General features: G+C 50.1%; 1 protein-coding gene across 12 annotated transcripts in view; it reads right to left on the reverse strand.

The window, feature by feature from the left end:
• Positions 1 to 12,269: 12,269 nt before the first annotated feature.
• Btrc (beta-transducin repeat containing E3 ubiquitin protein ligase) overlaps positions 12,270 to 26,172 on the reverse strand; it is a 157,326-nt gene continuing 143,423 nt past the window's right edge. For all 12 annotated transcript variants that reach the window (XM_048338419.1, XM_048338418.1, XM_048338413.1 and 9 more), the window contains 4 exons: positions 23,293 to 23,403; positions 21,967 to 22,045; positions 18,459 to 18,651; positions 12,270 to 16,768 (listed from right to left, as the gene is read on the reverse strand). In XM_048338419.1, the coding sequence (XP_048194376.1) occupies positions 18,490 to 18,651; positions 21,967 to 22,045; positions 23,293 to 23,403 (352 nt within the window). In that variant the 3' untranslated portion in view covers positions 12,270 to 16,768; positions 18,459 to 18,489. The remainder of the gene's footprint in view (positions 16,769 to 18,458; positions 18,652 to 21,966; positions 22,046 to 23,292; positions 23,404 to 26,172) is intronic.

The following is a 26,172-nucleotide window of genomic DNA, read 5'->3' on the forward strand; positions in this document are numbered from 1 at the left end:
TTTCCATAGCTGGGCGAAGGGGCAGTCGCAAAGGTTCAAACAGAACCAGAGAAGGTCAGTCCCTCTCTAAGGAGCTGGCAGCCAGCACAAGAAGCAGCAGAAACTGTAGTCCTGCAACCACAATGAATTGAATTCTGCTGGCAACCAGAATGAGCATGTGGCAGTTCTTCCCCAGAGCCCCAAAGAAAAGCCCCAGCTGGCCAGGACCTTGACTCAGCCGGTGGGGCCCTGGAGAGAGCTCGGCCTGGGTAGCCACATGAGGTGTTTGTTACATAGCAGTAGTAGGAACTGTGAAACAAGGGGAAGGGGGTCTTAGGCCAGAGTTCTCAAAAGTATTTTTTTCATGAGGCCTTGGTGAATGCTTTCCATTCCCACTGGGGGGCCCAGCTTGTTTGAAGGCTGGAGAAGAGCAATGAACATTTTGCAGGTGTGGGAGGAGCCTCCGGAGAGGAGCCCTGAGTTGCTATGCCATTTGTCTACCTTGTATGTTGATTGAAAGCTGAGTCCAATGGGCTGGGAATATGGCCTAGGGGTAGAGCGCTTGCCTCATATACATGAAGCCCTGGGTTCAGAAAGCTGAGTCCAGCCAGGCTTCATGTAACTCGGCCCCACACATGAGTCATATAACCCCTCTGGGTATTTGTAGGATCCCCATTTTTCACTCGAGGAAATGTAAGGCCCACAAAAATTCATTCATGTGTTTTGAGGCACCTGGCACGTGATCAGAGCTGGGTTTTCCTCAGATCTCAGCTAATTCCTCTGGCTCCACCATGGGATTGGCTGTAGTCCTAGATATAACTGGGCTTTCTGTCCCAGCCCCTCTCTCCTTTCCCCCACAGATCCAAATCAAGGAAAGTTAAGTTTCAGAGTCTACAGAGGGATCTTGAAACAAATGTTGACATTGAAGGTTATGTGGCCAGCTTGGGCTGGCCTCAAACTCAGGACCCTCCTGCTTCAGCCCCTAGTGTACCCCCATTCCTGGCACACACCCGGAGTTTTGAATCGGCATTGTCTACTTCCCTGAAATGGGATTTCCTGACCTCTCCACCTCCATTTTAGGGAGTTAGTGTGTAGTATGCCTTGCTGGAGGTGTGTCCAGGCTCTTTAAGTGCATATCTTTCCACATGCTTTACCTGCCTCCTCTTCCCCTCACAGGGCCCCTGCACACACCTGCCCCCACTCACAGCCCCACCCCCACACCATACACACACACACATACACACGCGCGCGCGTGCGCCTGTTGTGTCTCTAGGAGATTACCACAATACTGATGCTAGTACATTGCTAGCAGGAGACATTCTCTCCCTCTACCTCTGGCTTGTTTTGGGCCTTTGGTTAAGTCTCCCTCCTTGCCTGCCAGCCAGACTCCACAGTGGAAATGACTCTGCCCCATTGGCTTCCCCTTCTTTTCAAGCTGCCCAATGGGGAGAGGAGAAAGCCCAGGACCCTCGGTGAGGTTTTAGGGCAGAGTTTCCAGAGGCTGTGCTCTGCCTCCCTGCCAGCAAGCGGTCTTGGGGCGCCGGGCAACCTCGCTTTCCTCAAGTGAGCCAGGAGGGGGAATCCAGGAAGGTCCCCCTCCCCCCCCCCACCTCCCCCTCCCCCCCTCGTGCTAAGAGTTCATTTGGACTGCAGATCCCTGAAGAGCCTGGCTCCCAGGGTACGGTCCTCCCGTCCTCACTCTGCCCACCCTCGAGGAACGACCCAGCCCACGGAGTTAAGGCGAAGGTGGGAGTGGGGAACGCTAGGCCGGGAGGAGCTGCCGGGTTGCCAGGTGTAGGGGGGGCTGGGGACGGGGCTGGCACTGAGGCCGAGGCGCGCTTCCCAGACGCTGCCAGCAGAGGGCGCCCGAGGACCGGCGAAGAGGCCGGCCGGTGCCCGAAGGCAGGTGGGGTGCGATGGGCGCGCGGGGGAGCCCCCAACCCGCGCTGGGCGTGAGGGGAACCCCCCTCCCGGACCCGCGCCTCCTGGAGCTGGGGCGGGAGTGCAAGCGCCCAGACCTCGCTGCCACGCGCGGACGGGGCATCTGGAGAGGCGGCGGCCCGGCGGGGACGCGGCCCGGCGCGCCCGCCCTTCCTGCCCAGCGCCCGGCGGCGGAGCCGGCGCTGCCGAGCCGAGCCTAGGGGCCTCGGGGGCTGAGTCGGGCGCTACTGCCTTCCCCGATTCGCCTTCGCTTGGGACCCCGTGCCTCAGTTACCCCCCCCCCCCCGAGGGAGTTCTGTCCATGCTCCTAGAAGCCCTAAACCAGGAGGCCCAGTGGGAGAGAGGGCCGGAAGCACAGGAGCCGCCCCCCCCCTCCCTGCCCACCCCCCGACGCCGGGTCCTCAGCGCCCGGAGCAGGGATGGGGGGGGGCGCATCTGGGGGAAGCCAGGAGGACAGCGTGGAGAGCACCGACGGGAGGAAGGATGGACAACCCGGGGGGACCCAGCCCTCGGAGGGGAAGCCTCCCGAGATGACACGGGCTATGGGCGCCTCTCCCGGCCTGGGCTTGGCCCTGGATCCCGGGATTCCTCGCTCGGCCCGGGCTCTCCTCCAGTGGCCATGATTTATGGCTGGACTAGGCCTGGCGACCTTGGATGGATAACTAATGTCGAGTCAATAACGCTACAGAAAAGTGACCTGGGAAGGGAAGGGGGAGGAGGCCTTAATTAGCGGGCCCTCTCCCCCCCCCCCCCCCATCGCCCTCTAAACCTTGGTGCCTTTCACTGCAGTTCACTTGCATGGACCCCGCCTCCTGACAGGTTTGAGAGGTGATGGCGAGACCAAAACATCTTAGAGCGAGGGGGGGGGAGTCACCTGTTAGGGAGGGAGATGGGGGGGGCACTAGGAATGCGCACTTCCGGTGCCTGAAGACAGGAGAGATTCACATGTTGGGAAGCCAAAGTTGGCAGCTCCAAGACCTGCCAGCCACAAGCAGAGCACTGTTGGGAAAAAAGTAAAACAGTGACCCAGCACCCTCCACTTCCCTCCACTTGTCCCACCGCCCCCCCCAGGCCATCTTTGGTGTCCTCTTGCTCTTTCCCATCCCAGCCCCCCTCTCCCCCCAGGTCTGAGTGTTTCTCGTGGTCTTGGGGTACTCCCTCCTTTGCCCCATGGCCTTCAAATTTGCATGTGGCTGGTGGGAGGCAGGCCAGCAGCTTAACTCCTGTATCACCTGGTTCCTATTGGGAGTGGACCAGAACCACCTTCTCCTCCCTCTCTGGGGTCACCTGAGTCAGCTGTGGGCCCCAGTCTATTTGTGTCAGCTGAGAGAGAGAGAGCAGCCTTCCATGCCTGCCTTGAGTTCGTGGCCCTCTGTTCACAGAAGCACCCTGGAGCCATTGCAACGCATTTCCATCTCCCAGGCCCATTCTGTGGCTGAGTAGCAGAACACCAGGCAGGGATAGAGCCCAGGGAGGTGACGGGATAGGGGAACATATTTAGGCCTGTGTGCACTCCCGATGATGAAGACACTGGGTGCCTGTGTATTGTACACAGGTGAACTTGTATGTGCACATCCATCCATGCAGTTCACATTCATTCAACAAATATGAGCCACCTGAGGAAGCTTGTATCCTAGTAAAGAAAAAAACACAGGGTCTGTGTCCACTGTGTATCAAGGGGCACTGTTGTTGGTGTCTAAACTCATTGCAGAATAGGAATAACCATCAGCAGAGAGGTATTTAAGACAGTAGTTTGGGAAGTGGAAATCCCAGGTCTCCACCGGTTGCACTCCCTGCATTTCACTTCCAGCCTGTCACATACCCCAACCTCGAGACAAAGTCTTCATCTTCCCTAGAAGACAACCCTGGCTCCAAGTATGGCTGCATAATTCTTGGGATCCCATGCAAAATAAAAATACAGGGCTCCTTGCTCCAAAATAAAAAGAGTAATTGCAAGATGGAGACAACAAAGCATTAAACCAAGCATGAGGTTCTTGGAATACAAGGCTCCATGGTCACACGCCAATGAGATCAGCCCTGCGTGTTGCCTGGCTCAGACTTTCCTTTTCTGTGACTTCCTGCTATGCTGGCCCAGTCCGTGTGGACCTGTCACTGGGATCTGCTGGGCTTCCTGGGCACAATCTGGGAAATCTCATTTCCACCACACTCACCCAACACTGTTCACCGGAGCTCCAAGGCCCTTCTGAACCCTCCTTACACTTTCCTGTTTCCATATCTTCTGCTTAGAATTCAATTCCTCTAGAAATTCCCCTCTTCCAGCCAAGCACCCGGGGCTCACACCTGTGATTCTAACCAACCAAGAGGCTGAGATCTGAGGCTCATGGTTCAAAGCCAGCGGAGGCAAATTAATCTCTAACCGACCATCCAAAAGCTAGATGTTTAGGTGTGGCTCAAGTGGTAGAGTGCCAGCCTTGAGCCAAAAAGTCAGGCAAGAGCACAAGACCTGGCTTCAAGCCCCAGTACCGGTGTGCATACACCTGCACACACGGGGGGGGGGGGGTGTAGAATTCACTCTTCTTTTGTTCATCTCCAGGAAGATGCCTGATTTTCCACATCACAAACTATGTGTTTGGCTCAAAGCACAAATCTGCCTTCACTCATAGCTCTGTCAGTAAATGTTCTAGAAGAGAAGGACAGTCTCATATCATTGTAAATCTGCCTACCCCTAGCTGACACCCACATGGTGAGGGCTCCGTGTTTGTTAAAAGAGCTGCAGACATCTTTCATGTGTTCATGTGGCTGTATTTGGACACCATGAGCCTTGTGCACAGAGAACTGTGTGCAAGCATCTCTCCTGTGTGTGTGCACAGTTCCACAGGAGTGTGTACGCACTTGCTTTAGGGGCATGCATGTGCACAGACCAGAGGCAGTTTCCTTCCTTTTATGTATTATTATTTTTTCCTTCCTTTTATTGATCTGTTTGGAGACAAGGTCTTGCCATGTAGCCCAGGCTAACCCGGCCTCAGCCTCTCCAGAGCTGGCTGGGATTACAGGCGTGCCTCACCAGGCCTAACTCCTGAGTGCTTTCTGTAAGGTGGGTATGGACAGAGGGGCAAAGGCATGTGTGGCTGTGTGTGTGTGGGGGGGGGGGTTCTGGGGGTGGATGTGTGCCCAGACCCAGGTCTGGCACGATGGGACCTACGCGGACACAGTCCTGTGAGGTCAGGGTTGTGCAAGGACACAGGAGGGCTGGCGCGTGTGCAGGCCATGTGCGTGCCCAGCTGCGTGCGTGTCGTGGCCGCGGGCAGGTTGGACTCCGGCTTTGTTCCTTTGCCGCGGGCAGCCACGAGGTCTCGGGGCTCCCGGGGCTTGGGTGTCTGGGGCCCCGCGGCGGCGCGCTCGCTCGGTGGCCGGGGCTCCCTCCCGTTCCCGGCGCGGGGTGGGTAGGGGTGGGGGTGGGGGGGGGCGCCAGGCCATCCATCTTCTGTTATTACAGCGTAATGGGGCTGCTCGGGCGCCCGCCCATTTGTCATCGGCCTCGTTCGCTGATAACGGGCATTTGTCATCACTTTCCTCCGCGCCAATGTCATCAGCGCGCTGACAGCGGGGGTGGGGGTGGGGGGGGAGGCGCGCTGCGCTCCGGCCTGCCTGACGCGCGCCCCGGCACGCGCGCACGCGGGGCGAGGGGGGGGGCGCATGTCCCCGTGCGTGGAGCCGAGCCCCGCGGAGGTGGACGCGCGCGCGCGCAGCTGCGCTCCGAGCAGCCTGGTGCGTCCAGCGGCGGCGCCCAGCGGCGGGAGGGGCGTGGCTACCGGCAGCTCCGCTAGCTCCCCGCGGGCACGCGTGGCACACCCGACACCGACACTCCTCCGGCCCCACGGGACGGGGTGTGTGTCCTATGGGCAACGCAGAGGGGGTTCGGGGAGAGTCCACAGCTTGGCAGGGTGGTGGAGTGGTGGGTGTGGAGATGGTGGTGGTGGTGGTTCTGGAAATGCCTTCCTCAGAGCCCTCGCAGCCCAGGACTCAACCTGGCTCTCAGGCTGATCTGCAGCAAGAGGGACGTGGGAAAGACTCCAGGAAGAACTTCCCATCGGGAAAGGCGACTAGGCAGATCTGGGTGTGAAGCCACTGGTAGCTGAGAGGAGAACTTTATCTATGTCCTGTGCTCTTTGGTGGATCGGGAGCCCACCGGGAACATGGCTGTATGTCCTCCCAATGTTACTTTCTAGCATAGGCACCTCAAGATGGCAGAGGGGCCTCCTTTATTGGTCCTTATTAAGCATAACCACCCCCCCCCATCACTGTGGTCCCTGGTTGCCAGCACATAGTAGGTGCTCAATAAGCAGCTGCTGAATGTCAACGACTGGACTTAGGGTGTATGGGGGAAGCGGTTCTGAGCTCCTCCTAGAACAGCCACCAGCTACCACTGCCCCAAATCTCGTCTCACACCTTCCCCCGTGACTCTTCTCAATCCTTCTGCAGCCCCCCAAATCTCCCCTTCTCCCTGGCCTTTCCCTCCTGGGCAGAGAGGAGGGGTGGGGTGGGGGGGAGAGTCCCCTGGCAGAGCAGGGCTCGCTTGTTCCTTGTAAATGAAGACCATAATTAACATTAAATTAAGGTAATACAAATGAAGGCAACATAGAGGCTGACAAGATGAGCGTTTGGGGAGGCAGTGGGGAGAAGTGATTCATATTTTTAATTTACTGTACGGATGGGCCGTGTGGCTGGGGAGCGGGCGGCTCGCGTGGAGGGGGTGTCGCCCCGCGATGTTTGCTTGGGCTCTGAGCAGCACACAATGACTATTAAACTCAACTGTCCATATAATGGGACAGATTCCACACAACACCCACTGGGGCACCAGGAGCCCGGCCGGCCAGGCTGTAAATCCTGCCCACCTGCCTGCCTGGCCGGCCGGGCCTGGGGCCGCACACCCAGTCTCCAAGCAGCTGCAGGGGTGAGGGGGGGAGCTGTTGGCCCTGGGGGATTGTGGAGGGTAAGGCCCAGGCAGCCTTGCCCTGCTGCGCTGAGGGCTTGGGGCACGTTCGGGGCTCTTGTCCTCCACACAGGCTGAGCCTCAGTGCATTCTGGGAATAGAAGATTCTAGTGTCCCATTCCTGAGAGGGAAATGAGCTCATTGTCATCGTCATCCTCATTGTCGTCACTGCTTACACGTGCCCAGCACCTGCCGTGGACCAGCTTCTAGGCGCATCTCTCCCAGTGAGGTCTTACCTTGCGAGGATGTCAGGCGGCCGCTGGTGGCCTGTAACGCTAGCTCCTCAGGAGGCTGAGATCTGAGGATTGTGGTTCAAAGGCAGCCCTGGCAGGAAAGTCCATGAGACTCATCTCCAGTTCATCACAGAAAAGGCCAGGATTGGCACCTTGGCTCCGATTGGTAGAGCTCTCTAGCCTTGAGCACAAAAGCCCGGGGACAGCACCCAGGTCCCAAGTTCAAGCCCCAGGACCCTCCCCCCCCCCCAATAAAGGATATCACCATATGTTTCACATGGGAAAATGCAAGAGAGAGAGGAGGCATGTAGTCATGGAATTTGTACACATTTGGGGTCCCACTGGTTACCTCCACCCCCGTCCTGGGGTGCCTTTGATCCTCAAGCTCCCCACAAGGCATGAGGGCCAGAATCGCACCCCCCCCCTCTCTGGATGCTTAGGTCACCATCTCAGCGCTCTGGGGACTGGGGGAAGCGCGTGCATGGGTGGGGTGTGGGCACGCGCACCCCCACACACCCACCTTCTCGCTTCAGCCAGAGGAGAGGGGCCAGCAAATCCCAGGCGGGCAGGAGGATTCCTGCTTACTCACCCCGCAAACAGCCAAAAGACGAGCGTCCCTGGGATGAGAGACGCAAGTGTAATTTAGGTTTTGATATTATGAAAGTCTCGCTGCTCTAAAACAGCGGGGCACTCGGTGCCTCATTAATAAAGGATAAACTCGGAGTCTATTTACAAGGCGCTTTTTGGGGTTATTTACTCTCCAATATACATACGTAATGTTGCTCATACTTACCGCTAGGTACAGCTCATCCGTCCAGCCTGGGCCTCCCAGCCATCCTGGGGTGGGGTGAGCAGGCCTTTGGGGGACCAGAGGACCACTGGGGAAGAGCTAGTGCCTAGAGGCAACCCCTGGGAGCCAAGAGGCTCCATGGGCAACGCCAGGCTCTGCGGGGAGTCACAGAATTGGGGAGCAGAGGTACACCTCTGTCCCCCTTCAGTCCCTGCCCTTCCTGATGTCACATTTTGCAGCCAGCCCTGCTAGCTCCAAAGCCAGCTCCCCTAAAGATGAAGAGCGTGTACTCCTCCGCCCACACCTACCTGAGGAGTATCAAACCAGGGCAGCTCTGGGCCTCCTGGGCCGCCCTGGCAGCATCAGCCTGTTAAGTGAAGAATCCAGACGAACACAGGGGCCACTGCAGGGCCAGATGGGAGCTGGGCCGCTGTGATTCCCATTGTGGCTGGGCTAATGGGTACCAGGAAGCAGCTGGACTCCTTGTTGGTTTGAGGAAGACCTTGCCAGCTCCAGACACTGCTGGACACAGAGTACAAGAGCTGGCAGAGCTGGGACAGATGTAGGATCTTGCTGAGAAGAACCTGATGCTTGCCGAGACCTTGAAGCAGGCCTCCTCAGCGCTGGGCAAGGTGGTGTAGGTGCGGTGGGAGTCGAGGCCCCTGCCTTGGAGATCCTGGTAATTCAGAGTGCTGGATCACTCGTACAGCCACTTGGGAATTGTGAGACTTTCTATGGTTGGCAGGAGTGTGTGGCCCAAGGACTCCTCTGAGGAGGATAATGGGGCATGTGTGGCACACTGATGGGGGGGGAGGGGGGCAGGGTGTATATATGGGAATAGGGTCTAGAGAGGCAATACCTGACCAGCTTGGACCAAGGAGACATCTGGTGGCTGCTAGGAGGCCTGCAGCCTTTCTGTAGGTGCTCTAGGTAGTGGTGTCAGGTCTAGCCTAGGGGTCTGAGACATCAACAACCTTGAGTTGGAGCTCTAGGGGAGTCCAGGCCTTTGTGCCTGAGATGCAGTGGGAAGACAGTTAGTTCTTGAATCTCCTTCCCACCCCTGAAGTCAGAGAAGAGCTGACCTGAGGGGTGTGTGTGTGTGTGTGTGTGTGTGTGTGCGTGTGTGTGTGTGCCTAAACAGAGGGAGGATGGATGGCAAAGAGGAGAATCCGATCCATCATTGTTGGTGGACAATGAGCCATCACCATCCTAATTAAAGACATAATTGCAGCAAATACATTCTGGGCTGAGAATGACCGAGGTAGAAGGCACCTTGTGACCAGTAGCCAAGAGATGCTTCTCTCCTAAAATTCCCCTTCGGAGCTGGGGAGCCCACCCTTTAGCACCCCTAAGCTTACAACCCCAAAGTGGCAAGGAACCCTATGTTTCCAGACAGGAAGGGCTGAGACAGGAGCTGGTGGGGTTGGGCAGTCAAGGCCCAAGGCCCAGGGCCCAAGGTGGAGAATGAAGGGCGGGAAGGCAGCGCGAGGCCCGGCTAGCTGGGCTGCTGCTGTCTTGGGTGGGCAGCAGGGTCAGGTATGGGTATCTCTGCCAGCAGAAGAGTGCGCTAAGCAGGGTTTCTGGGCACATCTGCTTGCAGGTAAACCAGGCGCTTGCCAAGGCTTTCGGTGGGTGAAAGGCTAGGCTGGGGACTTAGTCTATACACAAGGAACCATAATAAGGCACAGCCATGTTGGCTTTTCAGTTAGGCTTAGATTGGAGGCCTGGGCAGGATAGGGCAGGGGACTCTCCAAGGGGCTGGCGTGCCCGCTTCTGGGGGTCAGGATGCTGACAAATGAGCAGCCACTGGAAGGCATTAGAGACGGGCTCTCCTTAGTGAGATGGTTCACCTGCTCCCTCCACTCTTCGAAGGTCCAGCCGCCCCTTACTCTATGGCCCTCTCAGCTATGGATCTGGTGGACCCGGGGAGTCCTGTCACTTGGGATGCTGTTTCTTCTCCTGAGGTCTCAAGGTTTGTTTGCCTGAGGCCCCAGCCCCTCTTACCCTCCAGGAATAGAGCTCAGGGTCAGGCATTCTGGCACAAAGGCCTGTCCTAATAGGGAGCTTGGTGGCCACAGCTTCTGGGCTCCTTTTGCTGTGGTGGCTCCCGGCCAGGTCCTTCAGGGTGCATGGACTGGCCCTCGGGGAGTCAGGGTGGGTGGGGAGTGGTGGGGAGCCGGGAAGGCAGGCAGAGGGGAGGGAGGGAAGGCTACTGACAGCAGAACAAATGCTTGTAATTTTATAACCAATCTCAGCGAGTCCGTGGGGGGCCGTTTGTGCCTCCACTCAGGACCAATCAGCCTGACAGAGCTATGAGTCTGCCTGAGTGAGTGTGAGCAGTTCCCCCCAATGCCACTTAACTGCAATCTCATTACCCACCCAGCCCAAGACTGGCCGGAGCCGAGGGGCTGCAGCCAAGGGGGACCCCAGGCCAAACCAGAGCAGTGCGAAGCCTGAGCCAGGCCCCCGCCAGAGTCCAGAGGATGGGATGCCAGGGGTGGGGAGACTGAGCTCAGAGAGGCGAAGGAAGCAGAATCCCAGGAAACAACACTCAGTAAGCACCGCTGGGTGCTGAGCACAGGGACGCAGCCCCTGCCCTCAAAGGGCTTGCAATCTGCTCAGGGCCACTGGAGCAGCCCTGAGGAAGGCACTGCTGTAGAGGCAAGAAAGAAGCCAAAGGACAAGCCAGAGGGGGCGGGGGGGCATTGGGCCAGGGGCTGGAAGGACGGGGGATGAGGGTGCCATTGAGTGCACGCACACAGAGCTGGTGTGTGTGTGTGGGGAGATCGCCACCCTTGGGACCGTGAGGAGGGGCAGCTGGGGGGAGGGCGGCCGGCCGGCGATGGATATTACAGGACGGCCTTGCTGGATATCTGGCTCTGGGGATGGCTGTGTGCCCATTAGTCTCTCTAATTGTCAAAAATCTAATTTAGTGTCTGGAGCCCAGGCCGGCCTCGGGTTAAATGGAGGGAGGCAGGCCTAGCTATAAATCTGCTCTTCCAGCCTGGGCTGGTGCTAATTCTGCAGTTAAGTGAGTGGGTGAGGCGGCTGTGGAGAGAGGGTGTCCTTGGTGACCCCGAGTGACAGCCTCCGTGTGCTAGCCAGTCAGGTCCTCCTCTCCAACAGGAGGGGCGTGGCTTCCCATGGGAAGTGCCTCAAATCCGAGTGCAGGACTAGTCTATGGAGGTCTGTGCACCATCAGCACCCTAGGGCTGGGGGTGTGAATCAGTGGTAGTTCTGGGTGCCACAAAACAAAAATCAAACAGGTAACCCCATGAGCACAAACTCCAGGACCCCATTCTAGGTATGTGACTGACTCTGCTCTCAAAGTGCCAGGGACAGTGAGGTGCCTGGGACTCTCAACAGCCCCCTCAGGGCTGCCTGTGGCGAGGGCTCTGGACCCGGGCTCTGTAATGACCCCACTCCCCTCAGAGCTGCTAATTGAAAGCAAGGGGTGTGGCAGGCGCAGCGGGAGAGGCTGGGAGACCAAGAGGCCTCTGCCTCCATGGGGGGAGGAAAAAACGATTTCTCCTGGCTTCAGCTCCATCTCACCAGCCACCACCCAGCTTCTCCTGCTGCTAACCAAGTGCCTTTAATTAGCTGCCTAATAAAATGCTCTTAACTGGCAAGAACCAATCAGGAGGAAGGGAGGTCCCCTCCCCAGCCCTCGCTGATGGCACCACGGCCACAGGTTTAAGGGGAGAGCCTGAGTCCCACCCAACATCAGGAAAGGTTAGCTGAAGGGCTGTCTTCAGGTACACCCTGGACCCCCATCCCTGAGAGTCCAACACTGGGTTTTTGGCTAGGCCCACCTTCCACCAGGGACTCTTAGGGTCAGGCTAAAGTAACAGGTGTTGGTGACCCCCACAGTGGTTGTCATCTGACTGCATACCCCTCCCACTGAGAGATGTCAGGGGAGTTGTGAATGTGGGGTCCCTTTTCTCCCTTCTGCAAAAGGCTGGGTCTAGCCAACATTGATGTTTTTCCAGCTCTAGTGGAAATTCTGCAAAGAGCCCCACGGTGACCACAGCCTGGACTGCCTTAAGGACCGCAGTGGTCAGCGCAGTGACAATGGGGTCTATGACTCATGGAGGCCCCACAAGAGCCCAACTCCTGACTCCAGTTTAGGGGGAGGAGAGGGGGCCACTTGAAATCACCAGGTCAGCCTGTACCACCACAGACAACACTTTGAAAGTGAGCTCGCTCATCTGTGATAGAAACACAGAAGAAAACTTGAAACAGCATTGGCTGTGTTTAGCTATGATAACCAATTTGCAAATGAGACACTGCTTTGGCTTCAGTTTCATCCAATACAGATAAAACATGACTTGTGTGCCAGGGACCATGTCAAAGAGACAAAACACTCAGAAAGTTCACTTTAATCTTATATTTGTAATTTAAGTTACTTTTTTTTCTGAACATTTAAAAAACAAAAACACACTCTATTACCATGATCCTAGGTTATGAACATATTGATACAATGACTACATATCACCATAACATAATCACAAAAGTCAAAGCAGTCAGTATTTCAGAATCTAGAGAATGAAGAGCTGAACCAGCTGAAAGCTCACGCATTGCCAGGCCCCTTTCCACCCGCGGAGTCCACTGAATGCCCCTCCGTGAGTTTGGCTGGGTCTGAGTGGTCACTGTTATGGTAAAGTGTTGGTTTCCTTGGTACCCAGAAATCTGACCTCCTGGTTGGTCTTTTCCTTCAGTGTTCATGAATAGGAAGCTTAGGAGGGTAGTGAAACTTGTACACACGCGCGCGCACACACACACACAAAATCAGGAGTAAGTCAGCTAGGCTGAGTGAAGAGCACATATTCTAGAAGTCTCCTGCCTCCAGAAAATTTTAGATCATAGGCGCTGGACTTCCAACAGGAGTGTCTAGTTACCATTGTAGTTAAGTTCTACCCAAAACCAGGAAGCCATGGTCATATTGTTTTGGTTTCTCTCCCTAGCTCTAAAAATAACCAGAAGCAAAGCGCATTTTGGTTCCCCTGAGATGGTGGTCTTTCTGGCACTGACCGAGACTGATTAAAACAAGGGGCTCTGGACCTGCTAGTGATCAGATATGCGGGATGAGGTCCCGGGAGATGAACCCAGCGGCTTGTCTTCTAGTCTGTTGAATTTATCCAAGTGGAGAAAGATCAGCAATGTGGATTAAAATTTACATAGTAAACCTCATCACTGAAAAGTATGACAGTTTCAGGGACTAGGTAGCTACCTAAAAGTACCCTGGATTTCTTCAGTCTAACCCTCAGGCCTGCACTGTTTGGGGTTGGACTACTTCTACTTCTGAGCTAGAAGGTTTCACCATCGAAGGCAAAAGGAAGATGCTAAGGTGGATAATACTGAGGTATCCCAATTCTAGGAAGGAAAAAAATAGCCTTAATTACTTCCAATATTCTCTCCACTCTCACCTCTTACCCCAAACCTTGCCCTTTTGTTTCTAAACACACACACACACACACACACACACACACTCACACACACAAAGGAGCAGACCAATGACAGCTGTTCAGACCAATGGCAAGGAAGGAAAGATGGCAAGGGACGAGTGCATATTTCTCTGCAGCTTTAAACACACACACACACACACACACACACACACACACACACACACACTTTTTTGAATGATTTAGGAGTCTCAGTGTCTTTTCCAGTTTAGAAACAAGTTATAAGGGCCAGACTTTATTACTTGTCAAGAGTCTATGTCGCCAAAGCTAGGACAAATCAGAAAGAATTTAGCCAAGGGATAAGTGTAAAAAGGCCTCCCACCCATAATTCACATCCACTTTCAAACTGTACTTCAGAAAGTAAAAGGATGCTTTCAGCAATGACATACACACAGGGGCAAGGCATGCTGGCAAGCAGTTAGTGTGAACTGAGAGGTCACACCTGTGCTCAGTAGGTGCAGCCATGTGCATGGGCCTCACCCACTGGAAGGGGTTTTCAGCCCATCTTAAGAAAGGTGTCTCTCCGGCCCTACATTGCAAAGTGGACTTTAGTGAGAAGAGTCTAATCTCTTAAGGGGATACTTCATTTCAGAGCCATCAGACACTTCAGCTCCTTTTCTAACATCCCTTTAAATGTGTTGAGACTTTGTTTCTTCTTTTTAAAAAGGTCAAACTTTACATTTATTCTAGCCCAGTTGGGGATTAGTGATAATCAATTCCCACTGAAATCATGCAGAGATGGTAAGTGCGGTTTCCCTTCTTTGGAAATGAACTTCTACTTACCTGATTATTTCTTCTACAATCAACTGGTAAATGACCCCCAGAGCTGAGAAATGCGAACGATTCAAGTTTTTCAGACCACTTAACTTCATTCCCATTTCCAGCAGCAACAGAGGGACAACTTGGGAGGGCAATCTCCACGGAGCAAGTGGCTCCCTATCTGCAGGGTCCATCCCTAGCTGTCTAGTGGGCTGAATGAGCTTCACAACGGGCTTAGGAATAGTATACTTTGAGCTGAGCCTGGATAGGAGAGCAAAAGCCTGGGCACCAGTGAATATTCAACAGCTCCCACTTTATTGTTTTTTGCAATGCTAGGGACTGAATTAGGGCATCACACAGCCAGGTAAGTGTTCTACCACTGAGCTGTATCCCTAGCCCCGCTCCCACTTTAGAATAGCAGCATATAACAGGAAGGGCTACTAGTTATGGCTATCAGACAGTATTTGAAACCCATGCCTCTTCATGTCTGACCTGTGTGTTTTGTAGGGCTGACATAGATGCACCAGAGTCCTTAACCAATCAAAGAGCTATTAAAAGTCAACACAATAGACAAGGAACCCTGATAGTGGCTAAGTAGAAAACAATTCTCTGTAGCATTTGGGGAGTCGGAAAGGGAATTATACTGAGAAAATATTTCCCAGGCAACAGTGTATCATTACACTGGGAAATATTTTCTAAATGTAATTTGAGACGAAAAGCTCAAGTACTCATAAAGCAGGGAAGGAAAACTGGCCCTCAGTATGCAACAACATGGCCTAGATGTATTTTAGGAAGGGGTGCTTGCAGACCAGGGAGAAAAGTGATGCCTCGCTTTCTGCCTTGGATGAACTGAACATGGTCTCAGGCTGTAGGCTACTTATAATAGGCTCCCGTTCTCCTGTTTATAGCAGCTGGCTTTAAAAAAAAAAAAAAAAGCTTTCTTAAACTCAGCTGTGTAGATTAGTAGAACAATGGGCCTAACAGCTCAGCTACCAAAGGACCCGGGAAATTGTACTGCAGCCTCAGAATCTGAGGGTGGGCCCAATCACCGCTCAGCAGACCCACTTATGCCCAGGGAAACAAGCTGCTTGCGCAGTCACAATGCTCCAGGCTGGAGTGGCATGTATGCCCTCGCACCTGGAGCCCGCTGGAGAGGAAGCCCACACAGCTACCTTCCAAGTGGCCAGGGCAGCCTGCCTCTTGCACCGGTCCATTTGCTTACATTGTTTGCCAATTGTCACTGAAATTTTATTGGTTGAGGAAAGTAGAAAGTGAAAATAAGGCCAGGAGGAGGAAGAAAAGGAAAGAGAAGGCAGTGTTTGCCCTATTAATAAACCCTGTGTGCCAAACTTCACCCTGGTACTCTCTCTGGTAGCTTTGTCTTTTTGCAAATACTGGGAGAAGCAGAAGGAAGGTTAGACTGATGTCTGAGAGATGACATTTACTGGCCTAGAAAAAAGAATCAGCTTGCTTTCCCGACCATTTCTTTAGCTATTCCGCTTGAGGTCTGGGCAGTTATGGGTGTCTGGGTTCTCACAGGCTCAGATGAGGAAATGGAGATGAGAGCCACGAGAAGAATGCACTGAGCCACTGGTTCTGGCTATTTCAAGCCTTTCTGTAGACCAAGCCTTGCCAGTGATTGAAGATGAAGCACAATGCTTTTTATTACACATCTAATTGTTAATGAGAGGAAATGCAATCAGCAGCTCCTTTCCACACTCTACATGGAATCAAGGAGACTGCTGAGTCCAGAGGAGATGCAGCCACTGCCGGTGCCCAGGCCGTTTCTGTCCCCTTCCCCCATCCCCCTAGGCGGGAGGAAGAGGGCTGAGGGAAGCCTTGCGAATATGACGAGAGTGTCATGTCTGCAAATCCACCGCTGCCAGAGTCACTTGCAACAAAAGCCTGGGCTTGAAATCATGACTGAACAAACTGAACTCTTCCAAGTGTCACCTTTCAGAGCAGATCCACCTCATGCTAGTTGAAGGACACTCTCTTCACGGCTTCCCAGGTTGATGGAGGGTTGAGGGGAGCAGGGAAGGACAGAAACGGTGGAGGGAGGCAGCAGGCCAGGTCTTCCAGTATGTGCTTCCCTTTTCCCTCTCTTTCTCCCTTTCTCCCCAAGGTTGTGCAGGGAGCCCCCACAAAGCAGCCTGAGCCGCTCTGGCCAGGCGCCAGTCACTCCTGCAGTTAAGGGGGGGTGGTGCTTCAAGAGGGGGGGGTTGTTTGCCTGGAAGCTGCTCTCCCTCGTCCCCTGGAAGTGGGCCATATGGGGAAACTAGTTCTTCTGCTTAATGGCAAAGCAAGAGAGATTCTGGCAAAACACTAAATATATTTATAAGTCATCTTTTGTCTGGAACTCGGTGAGGGAGAAACAGGTGCAAAGGGGAAGGAGGAGGAGAGAAGAGGGGAGGGTTAAAAGTTCCAATCATTCACTCAAGATAGAAGACATCTTCTGATAGCAGCACTGAAGCAGTCGGCTATGCTGAGCAGACCATCCTGGTCTACTGCAGACCAACTGGGTCCCAACAGGAGTCTCAAAGCCCTGCTCCTCGCTGGTCCGGGGAAACCGGGTAGGAGTTTGTTTGTTGCTGTTGTTGCTCATCCTGGTCTTGGCAGATATGTTAAATACTGCAAGTTTTAATGAGTCCTGTGTGCAAACAGAGTGAAGTCATTAATCCTTTTTCCTATATTTCTTCACTTGCTCAAAGACAAGAAAAAAGTGCTCAGCCAATTGGAAAAGGCTTGAGGGTTCTCCCAAGGGCTAGCCATGAGGTGCAAGAGTTTTTGCCAGAGCCTCGTTGGCCTGACTGGGGCCATACACAAAGGGCACTTGTGCTCAAGCAGAGATGTCACGAGGTTCAGACTGACTGGCTGGGTTAGTGTATAGCAGCTGTGACAGGCAGAGGGGCAGGAACACAGTGGCACCACTGCCAACAGTGGGGAGATGGGAGACGCCGGCCAGGGTCTGACTAGAGGAACTGTGTGTGGGAGTACTAGCAGCGCTCCTGGACCTGCTAGAACAGATGAATGCGGCAGAGAGGGCTGAGAATGTGGCTTGGTGGTAGAGTGCTAGATTCCTCAGTAGCACATAAACAGAAAAAGCTGGGAGTGGCGCTGTGGCTCAAGTGGTAGAGTCCTACCTAGCCTTGAGCAAAAGAAGCTCAAGAACAGTGCCCAGGCCCCAGGAGTGGCAAAACAAAACAGAAATATGGCACAGAGAGCTGGAGATATGGCCTAGTGGCAAGAGTGCTTGCCTTGTATACATGAGGCCCTGGGTTCGATTCCCCAGCACCACATATACAGAAAATGGCCAGAAGTGGCGCTGTGGCTCAAGTGGCAGAGTGCTAGCCTTGAGCAAGAAGAAGCCAGGGACAGTGCTCAGGCCCTGAGTCCAAGCCCCAGGACTGGCCAAAAAAAAAAAAAAGAAAAAAAAAAAAGAAATATGGCACAGAGATGAAAGCAAAAGCCTTGAGAAAAGCCAAGGCAGACAAAGACGGGAGCTTAGACAGAAATGCCATAGACAGACTTTTAGGGATGTCTGTGTTGTAGATGAGAGGAGAGGGGAGACATAAACAGGAAGAATAAATAATATAAATGGAAACTGAGGTGTAGGTTACTAGTACGGCATATGCTGTATGAGGCCCCCAAGTCAAAAAATCCAATAACCTTTCATTCCCAAACATCAAAACCTCAAAGTCTCTCAGTAAAAGGAAACGTAGGCAAAGAAGAATGGACAGGTAACATGATGATCCATAGCAACGGCGAGTCATTACTAAGGGCTTCTTTGTGCTAGGCACCAAGAATTTCCCAACGCAGTACTGCACCCATCATCTCATTCATTAAGTCTGGTGAGATCAGAGGCATTGAGAAGAGCCCAGCTGCACGATCCCTCTCTGCAGAAGCATAGTGAATGTGTGTTCCTATCCTAAAGATCCTTAGGACGGTGATGCTCCCTACTAGTAGACGCCATAGTTCCCAAGCCCTCATTAACCCGATGTATTTGGACTGCGCTTGGACACCAGATATGACCCGAACATGCTCTACTACAGTTGATCTGGGTATTTTAGGATATGCCCATCCTCTATGAGGTGCAGATCTGAAGGGGAGGATATAGAGTCCCCACCAACTTCAGAGCTACTGTCAAGATAAAAAACCATTCTACTATACAAGGAGCCCCCAGAGTCCTCTAAAATCGAGGCTGGCTACCTTAGGCATGTCCACTGTGGCAGCCCCGGCCCTGTTTCAGACTGTCTCTGCGTTGCCTGTCTCACAGTGGGCCGGAGGATAAGGCACCTTCTTTCTGGAACTGGAAATACCTTACAGCCACTGTTCCATACCTGGGCAAGTATGAGGTCAGTGTTTGGTTATTTATCTGGAGATGTAGGTGTATGTTCGAGATGGGGAGCGGGGAGGTTCAGCTTGGGCAGCTGGGTCGTTCAGAAAGTCCCAGATGAGGATTGTGTCATCATGAGAACTACTGACTATTTGGAACTCATCAAACTGTAGTCGGAAAACTCTTCCTGAATGCTCCTGAAAAAGCAGAAAAAAAGGGTAAGAACTTGAAAGAAGCCAAAACCGAAAAGCACACAAATTCAACAACATGTTTGGGAGAGCCTATGGAAAGGCTATCTGTGGTGAGTTATTTTCTCTCCACTATTTAGTAGTTTCACAAACACAGAGTGAAGACTTAATTTGGCTAAAGGTAGAATAAAGATGTGCAATACTGGGCAGCTGATTTCCTGAACAAACTAAACAAAGCAGTTATATGAAGGCAAGCTACTTTCTCACTGCCAACCCTCACTGGCTTAGGCTAGAGGATAATATCTACTTCCTGGAGGCCTAGGGGTGGTGAGCAATAACAAGTGGCATGCTGGAAAATGACCCATCAAACTTCTTCAACCATTACCAGCGCCTCCAACTCTACTCCTGGAACTGTATCTCCAGCCCTTTTGCTTTTTGTATTTTCGTTTTGAGATAGGTCTTTCAAAAATAGCAAAACTTCTGAATCTTCTTGCCTCTACCGCCTGACTACCTAGGATTAGTGTGCCATCCTGCGGGGTCATTGATAATTTTTTTTTCTTTGGGGGTGGTGGTGGATCAGTTGCTGTTTCTAAGATTTACTGCTCAAGGCTAGTGCTCTACCACTCTGAACCACAGCTCCACTTCTGGTTTTCTGGTGGTTAACTGGAGATTAAGAGTCTCATGGATTTTCCTGCCCAGATGGGCTCTGAACTGTGATCTTTAGATCTCAGCCTCCTGAGTCGATAGGATTACAGGTGTGAGCCCCCAGTGCCTAAGATTCTTTTTTCCTTAATGGGATACAAATTCTTTGTTACGACTAATTTGAAGCTACCCATATACAGTCTGGTCTAGTATAACAGGAGCAGTAATTGCATAGATCAAGATGTAGAGTATTTCTAGCACCCTTTCTAGTCAAACACTTTCTAGTCAATATACCATCGATATTAGTTTTTTCCTTGTTTATTTGCTGGTTCTGGGACGTGAACTCAAGACCTAGGCACTATCCCTGAGCTTCTTTTGCTCAAGGCTAGCACTCTACCACTGGTGCCAAAGTGCCACTTCTGATTCTTTTGGTAATTTATGGAGACAAGAGTCTCATGGAGACAAGTGTCTCATGGAGGGGCTGGGAATATGGCCTAGTTGTAGAGTACTTGCCTTGTATACATGAAGCCTGGGATTTGATTCCTCAGCACCACATATATAGAAAAAGCCAGAAGGGGCGCTGTGGCTCAAGTGGTAGAGTGCTAGCCTTGAGCAAAGAGCAGCCAGGGTCAGTGCTCAGGCCCTGAGTTCAAGCCCCAGGACTGGCCAAAAAAAAAAAAAAGAGTCTAACGGACTTTCCTGCCCAGGTTGGCTTTGAACTGTGCAATCCTCAGATCTCAGCCTCCTGAGTAGCTAGGATTATAGGTATGATCCACCTGCACCGGGCTAGTTTTTTCCTATTCTTGAATTTCATGCAAATACATCCATATAGTATATATTCTTTTAGGCCTTAACATTCCTCTCTACTACTGAATATAAAACATCTCATTCCTTTTTTTTTTTTTTTGGTTACTGATTGATATTCCAACTTTCTAACATATTACTATTTATCCTCCTGTTGGTGAACATATGAGCTGCTGGTAGCTCTTGGCTCTTGTATGTGAAGTTGCTAAGCAGGCATGGTGACACACACCTCTGAATTCAGCACTTCAGGAGGCACAGGCAGGAGGACTGCCAGCTCAAGGCCTGCCTGAGCAACACACCAAGACCCTGACTTCAGAACAAAGCAGCCAGGGGCCAGTGACTCACACTTGTAATCCTAGCTACTTAGAAGGCTGAGATTGGAGAATTGTGGTTTTAAAGGCAGTTCAGGCAGGAGACTCCTTGAGACTCTTATCTCTTATTAACCTCCCAACAGCTGGAAGGATCTGTGGCTCAAGTGGTAGAATTCTAGTCTTGATCAAAAAAGCTCAGGGATAGCACCCAGACCCTGATTTCAAGCCCCAGAACTGCCATATACACATAATAAAAAGACAGGTATGAAGCATGCAGATGAAGTATGTTTGCTGCTGCAATAATGTGATTTACTTATTTGTGCTGGTACTGAGAGTTTAGAACTGGCGCTTGAACTTAGGACCTCCTATTGCCACTTGGCATTTTTTGCTTAAGGCTGGCACTGTACTTGAGCTACAGCTTCATTTCTGGCTTTTGGCTTGTTATTTGGAGATAAGAATCTTCCAATCTCCCAAACTTTTCTGCCTGGCTGGCTTTGAACCACAATCCTCATATCTCAGCCTCTAAAGTAGCTAGGATTATAGGCATGAGCCACAGCATCAACTAGAAATAATGTGCTTTAAACCCAACAAGGAAGTTAGTTATCTTCTTCAGGGCTAAGACTGTTGACTCAGAATTAAGAACAACAGATCTGAAATGTTTGTTCGCATATATTCCCTGAGATTCTATTTGGTGCACCCCTTCATCTTTTTTTGGGGGTCAGTCATGGGGCTTGAACTCTGGGCCTGGGCGCTATCCTTGAGCTCTTTAGCACAAGGTTAGAGCTCTACCACTTGAGCCACAGCACCACTTCTGGTTTTCTGGTGGTTAATTGGAGATAGGAGTCTCATAGACTTTCCTGCTGCCCAGGTTGGCTTTGAACTGAAATCCTCAGATCTCAGTCTCCTGAGGATTACAGGCTGAGCCATTGGTGCCCAGCCCACTTTATCTTTTGATGGAAGCAGCATTTGTTCATCTGGTCCCTTGGCTAACAATATGATAAAGAATTTAGTGCTTTTGAAGGTGACATTTCTTCTATGACTCACTTCTTTCCTCTTGTGTTCAGACAAGGGGATGAATGCACGTGGAATAACAAAAAGATGAGATTCAAATTGCTGGAGGCGCCATCCTTTGAGTGGGATGCTGAACTAAGGGGCTGACTACTGGGCGCCTGTGGATTCCCACAGCACGTTTAGCAGGCACAGGTGTGTTAGGTCCTCTTATTCTGGACAGGTTCCAATTTGAGTAATTATATTCTCTCTCCCTTAGTACCTCCTGCTGTTCCTGGTGGATACAGAATTCTTATTTACTTCCTGTATTGCACTGTTAGAGAGCTGCCATGCAGCTGTTAAACAGCTGCCACATTCTTTACCATATATAGTCTCTAAAGCACTTTTGGATGAAAGGCACTAAACAAATGTATCTTATTGTCATGTACTGGTTGCCTTTCAACTTAATAGATTTTCTGAGATGCTAACTATAAAACCCAGGTCTATATTCCATAGGACGTCAACATCCAATTTCTTCCCATATATACTCTCTAACCCTTTTAAATAAGGAAGCTCATACCACAAGGGTCCTTAGACAGAGAGTCCCTGCAGGAGCACGAGGGTCCAAAGCAGCCATAAGATCCCAGACTTTAATTTTTCTAAAAATCAAAAAGGAGACCAAAGTCTTAGTTAAAAGCAAAATAAGGAATATAAGCAAATAAGCAAATAAGGAAATAAGCAAAAAAAGGAATATAAGGATCTAACAGCAAAAAGTTATGGAAATAAATATGGATGGTAAATAGTTTGTACTATAAAATCTAGTTTACAAGATGCCTTTACACCTTGACAAGAAGAAATGACAAGAGTCCTTCACAGGTAATACATTTTGTACATGTCTTCTGTATTACTGAACGTGGTGGGGGGGGATTCACTGACAACACAAATGGTGCTATAAGTACAGGAAATTAGACTGAAGGAAATAAAGAACTCATTATAAATGAAATGCTAGAAGAAATGATGATGAGACCTATCTTTAGGAATCACTTAGGAAAGATCAACTCAAAGAGACAAAAATTTAAGATTTTACTATTTATTCTCTAAGCCCTCTAGTGTTTACACTTTAAATAGATGTCCTGCTATACTAGTTTGTATGCTTCTTTGTGTTATAGAGAAAAATAGACAAATAAGCAAGACAACAGTAAAAACAAATGCAAAATAAAAAAATTACTCTGACTTGCAGTCTTCATAATTTTATTTATTTATGTATGTCCAGTCCAGGGGCTTGAGACTCAGGGCCTGAGCACTGTCCCTGGCTTCTTTTTGCTCAAGGTTAGCATACTACCTCTCGAGCCACAGTGCCACTTCCACCTTTTTTCTGTTTATGTGGTGCTGAGGAATCAAACCCAGGGTTTCATGCATGCTAGGCAAGGACACTATCGCTAAGGCACATTCCCAGCCCAGAATATATATATATTTTTTTGTCGGTCATGGGGCTTCAACTCTGGGCCTGGGCTCTTCAGTTCAAGACCCCCACTCTAGCCACAGCACCACTTCTGGTTTTCTGGTGGTTAATTGGAGGTAAGAGTCTCATGGACTTTCCTGTCATGGCTGGCTTTGAACTTTGATCCTTCTGAGTAGCTAGGATTATAGGAGGGAGCCACTGGCACCTGTCCAGAGTTCTTTTCTTTTCCTTTCCTTTTCTTTCTCATTCTCTTCCTCAGCTCTTTGCTTTTACTTCTTCTCTCTCTCTACCTCCTGTCTCTTTCCATCCATGCATCCACCAGAGACAAGAGTCATATTATGTACAGCCCAGATTGGCCTGGGCATCCCAAGTAAGGGCTGGGATGATAGGTAGGTACTACCACATCTAGCTAGATTTGATTTTTAATTTTGTTAGCAAACTCACCCATCATAGGCACCACTGACTATTCTTTTGTTATCAAATCGAATACAACGCACCAATTCTTCATGGCCTTCTAACACCCGTAAACATGCACCACATTCGATGTCCCATAATCTGAAAGAGAAAATTGAGTCAAGGTAATTTCCCTATATTAATTTCTAAGTGTATTTCATATGACTATGAAAAATTCTTAAATGATCCAGAGGCATGGCTCATGTAGCAGAGAGCCTGCCAGGCAAGTAGAAGGTTCTAAGTTCAAACCCTAGTACCACCAAAAATAAATAACATGAAGTAAATAATACTCCACACAAAGGTACAATGTATGTTTGGGTGACAGGTATAGCAAATATGTAAATCTATAAACTGAATTCAGTTGAATTTCCCCAGGTCTCCTGGGAAGGCTCTTATCTAAATCCATTTTATGGTAAAAAATGGTAAAAATCCTTTAAAATGGTAAAAATCTGGGAACTTCTCATGTCCCGGTAAAGACAAAAGAAAGCAAGGCATATAAGATAAAAGCAAGTCCAGATGGTTGCCTGTGTTTTGGCCCTCACCCATCAGACCCATCCAAAATCATTGTTTAAGTTAGATTAAGAGTTGCTAGATGACATGGCCTTGTATATTTTCCCAGCTTAAAAAGTATGAAAGCTACAAATGGAAACTGCCATTTTGAGTTTTTAACTCCCATTTCCTGTCTGTTTCTCTTTCTTTTCCATTTCTCCTTACTTTAAGCATATTCTACAACAATAAATTCCTTCCAAAACCTAAAAAAAAATACACAAAGATAAAAATCAATCACTTATGTGCAGTGATTGCTTCCAGAATAATTTTCTTTTTGCCATACAACTTGGGCAGAGAAATGTATGATTTAAGTTCAAATGTATGTGTATTTTTGAAGCACAGTGCTTTATACAATGTTGCAATCACAATGAAAAGAATGAATGAAAAGAATGAGTCCACAGAATACAGTTGTTTGAAAAAGAAATGACTAGGTCAGGAGAAAAAATCCTTTCTGAAATCACCAGTGAGAAGAAGATGTATGTTTTTTTGTGGCCCTCACAAAACATCTTCATCTCTGCCACAGAAGACTCACCACCCACTGTCCAGGATAGTCTTTTTCATATATATGTATATGTGAAAAAACATTTTTTGCCAGTCCTGGGGCTTGAACTCATGGCCTGAGCACTGTCCCTGGCTTCTTTCTACTCAAGGCTAGCACTCTACCACTTGAGCCACAGTGCCATTTCTGGCTTTTTCTGTATATGTGCTGAGGAATTGAACCCAGGGCTTCATGTATGTGAGGCAGGCACTCTACCATTAGGCCATATTCCCAGTCCTTAGAATAGTCTTTTTAACAGAAATGCAAGGCTAGTTCTCAAGAAGTTTCCTGTAATAACTGTATGCTTCCAGACCAATCCAAGTGTTTTCTAGAAATGGTACTTTCCTTAGAGAGAACAACAGCTTTAGTTTTTGGCAGTATTGGAGTTGGTGAATTCAGGACCTGACTAAGCAAATACTCTACCACTAAGCCCCTCCAGTCCTAACAAATGCTTCTTTTTTTTTTTCTGGTACTAAGATTTGAACTCAGGGCTTCATACTTGCTTGGTTAGCACCCTGTCATTTGAATCAGGCCTCTACTCAATATTTTGCTGGTTGTTTTGGGGATGAAGTCTCATAGACTTTCTTCCCTGGCTAACTTTGAAGCATGATTTTCTGAATCTTAGCCTTTTGATTAGTTAGGATCATATGCATGAATCACTGATGCCCTACAACATCTATTTGTTTAAGATACATCTTTCCAAATTCGTTTAACCTGTAGCATTCATTGTGGTGAGGAGATTTATAGATTAAAAATTAAATTTGCGGCTGGGGATATGGCCTAATGGCAAGAGTGCTTGTCTTGAATACATGAAGCCCTGGGTTCAATTCCCCAACACCACATGTACAGAAAACAGCCAGGAGTGGCGCTGTGGCTCAAGTGGCAGAGTGCTAGCCTTGAGCAAAAAGAAGCCAGTGACAGTACTCAGGCCCTGAGCTCAAGCCCCAGGACTGGCCAAAAAAAAAAAAAAAAAAAAAAAAATTAAAGACTAGTAATTCTCTAGCCAATTGTGTAATATGAAGAAAAAAGTGCTCAATTTCTGAGCAGGGACACAATTCTTTTTTCTTTTTAACAATAGTGACTAGGAGAAAAGGCTATTTATTATGACTTTTCAAGTGGAGACAAAAGAAATGTAAAAATAGATGTTACTTGGCAGAAAACCAATGGTTCATGTCTGAAATTCTGGCTATTTGGGAGGCTGAGATCAGGAAGACTGATCAAGGCTGTTCAATCAAGGCCAATATGGGCAAGAAAGCTAATGAGATCTTTTTCTCAACCAACAGTTGGGTGTGGTGGTGTACACTTGTCACCCAGCTATTGTAGGTAAATAAAGGCATGAGTCTAGGAAGGAAGTGAGAAATAATAATGAGTGTGAAAAATGGTGGAGGTATGAAATAGTGGTGAAGCACCTAGTGAGTATGAAACTCTGACTTCAAACCCCAGTTATCACCCATCCTTTCTGAAAGAAATGAAGGAAGAAGGCAGGAAGAAGTCCTTCAATGCCTCCATCTGGCTGTCTTCTTCCTCTTCTTCTTCTTCTTCTTCTTTTTTTTTGCCAGTCCTGGGCCTTGAACTCAGGGCCTGAGCACTGTCCCTGGCTTCCTTTAGCATTCTGCCACTTGAGCCACAGCGCCACGTCTGGCCATTTTCTATATATGTGGTGCTGGGGAATCGAACCCAGGGCTTCATGCATACAAGGCAAGCTCTCTTGCCACTAGGCTATATTCCCAGCCCTGGCTGTCTTCTTTATACTAGTAGTACCTCTGAAATAGATCTATAGGGTG

Source organism: Perognathus longimembris, chromosome 2 (assembly GCF_023159225.1).
Source record: "Perognathus longimembris pacificus isolate PPM17 chromosome 2, ASM2315922v1, whole genome shotgun sequence".
Taxonomy (NCBI): Eukaryota; Metazoa; Chordata; class Mammalia; order Rodentia; family Heteromyidae; genus Perognathus; species Perognathus longimembris.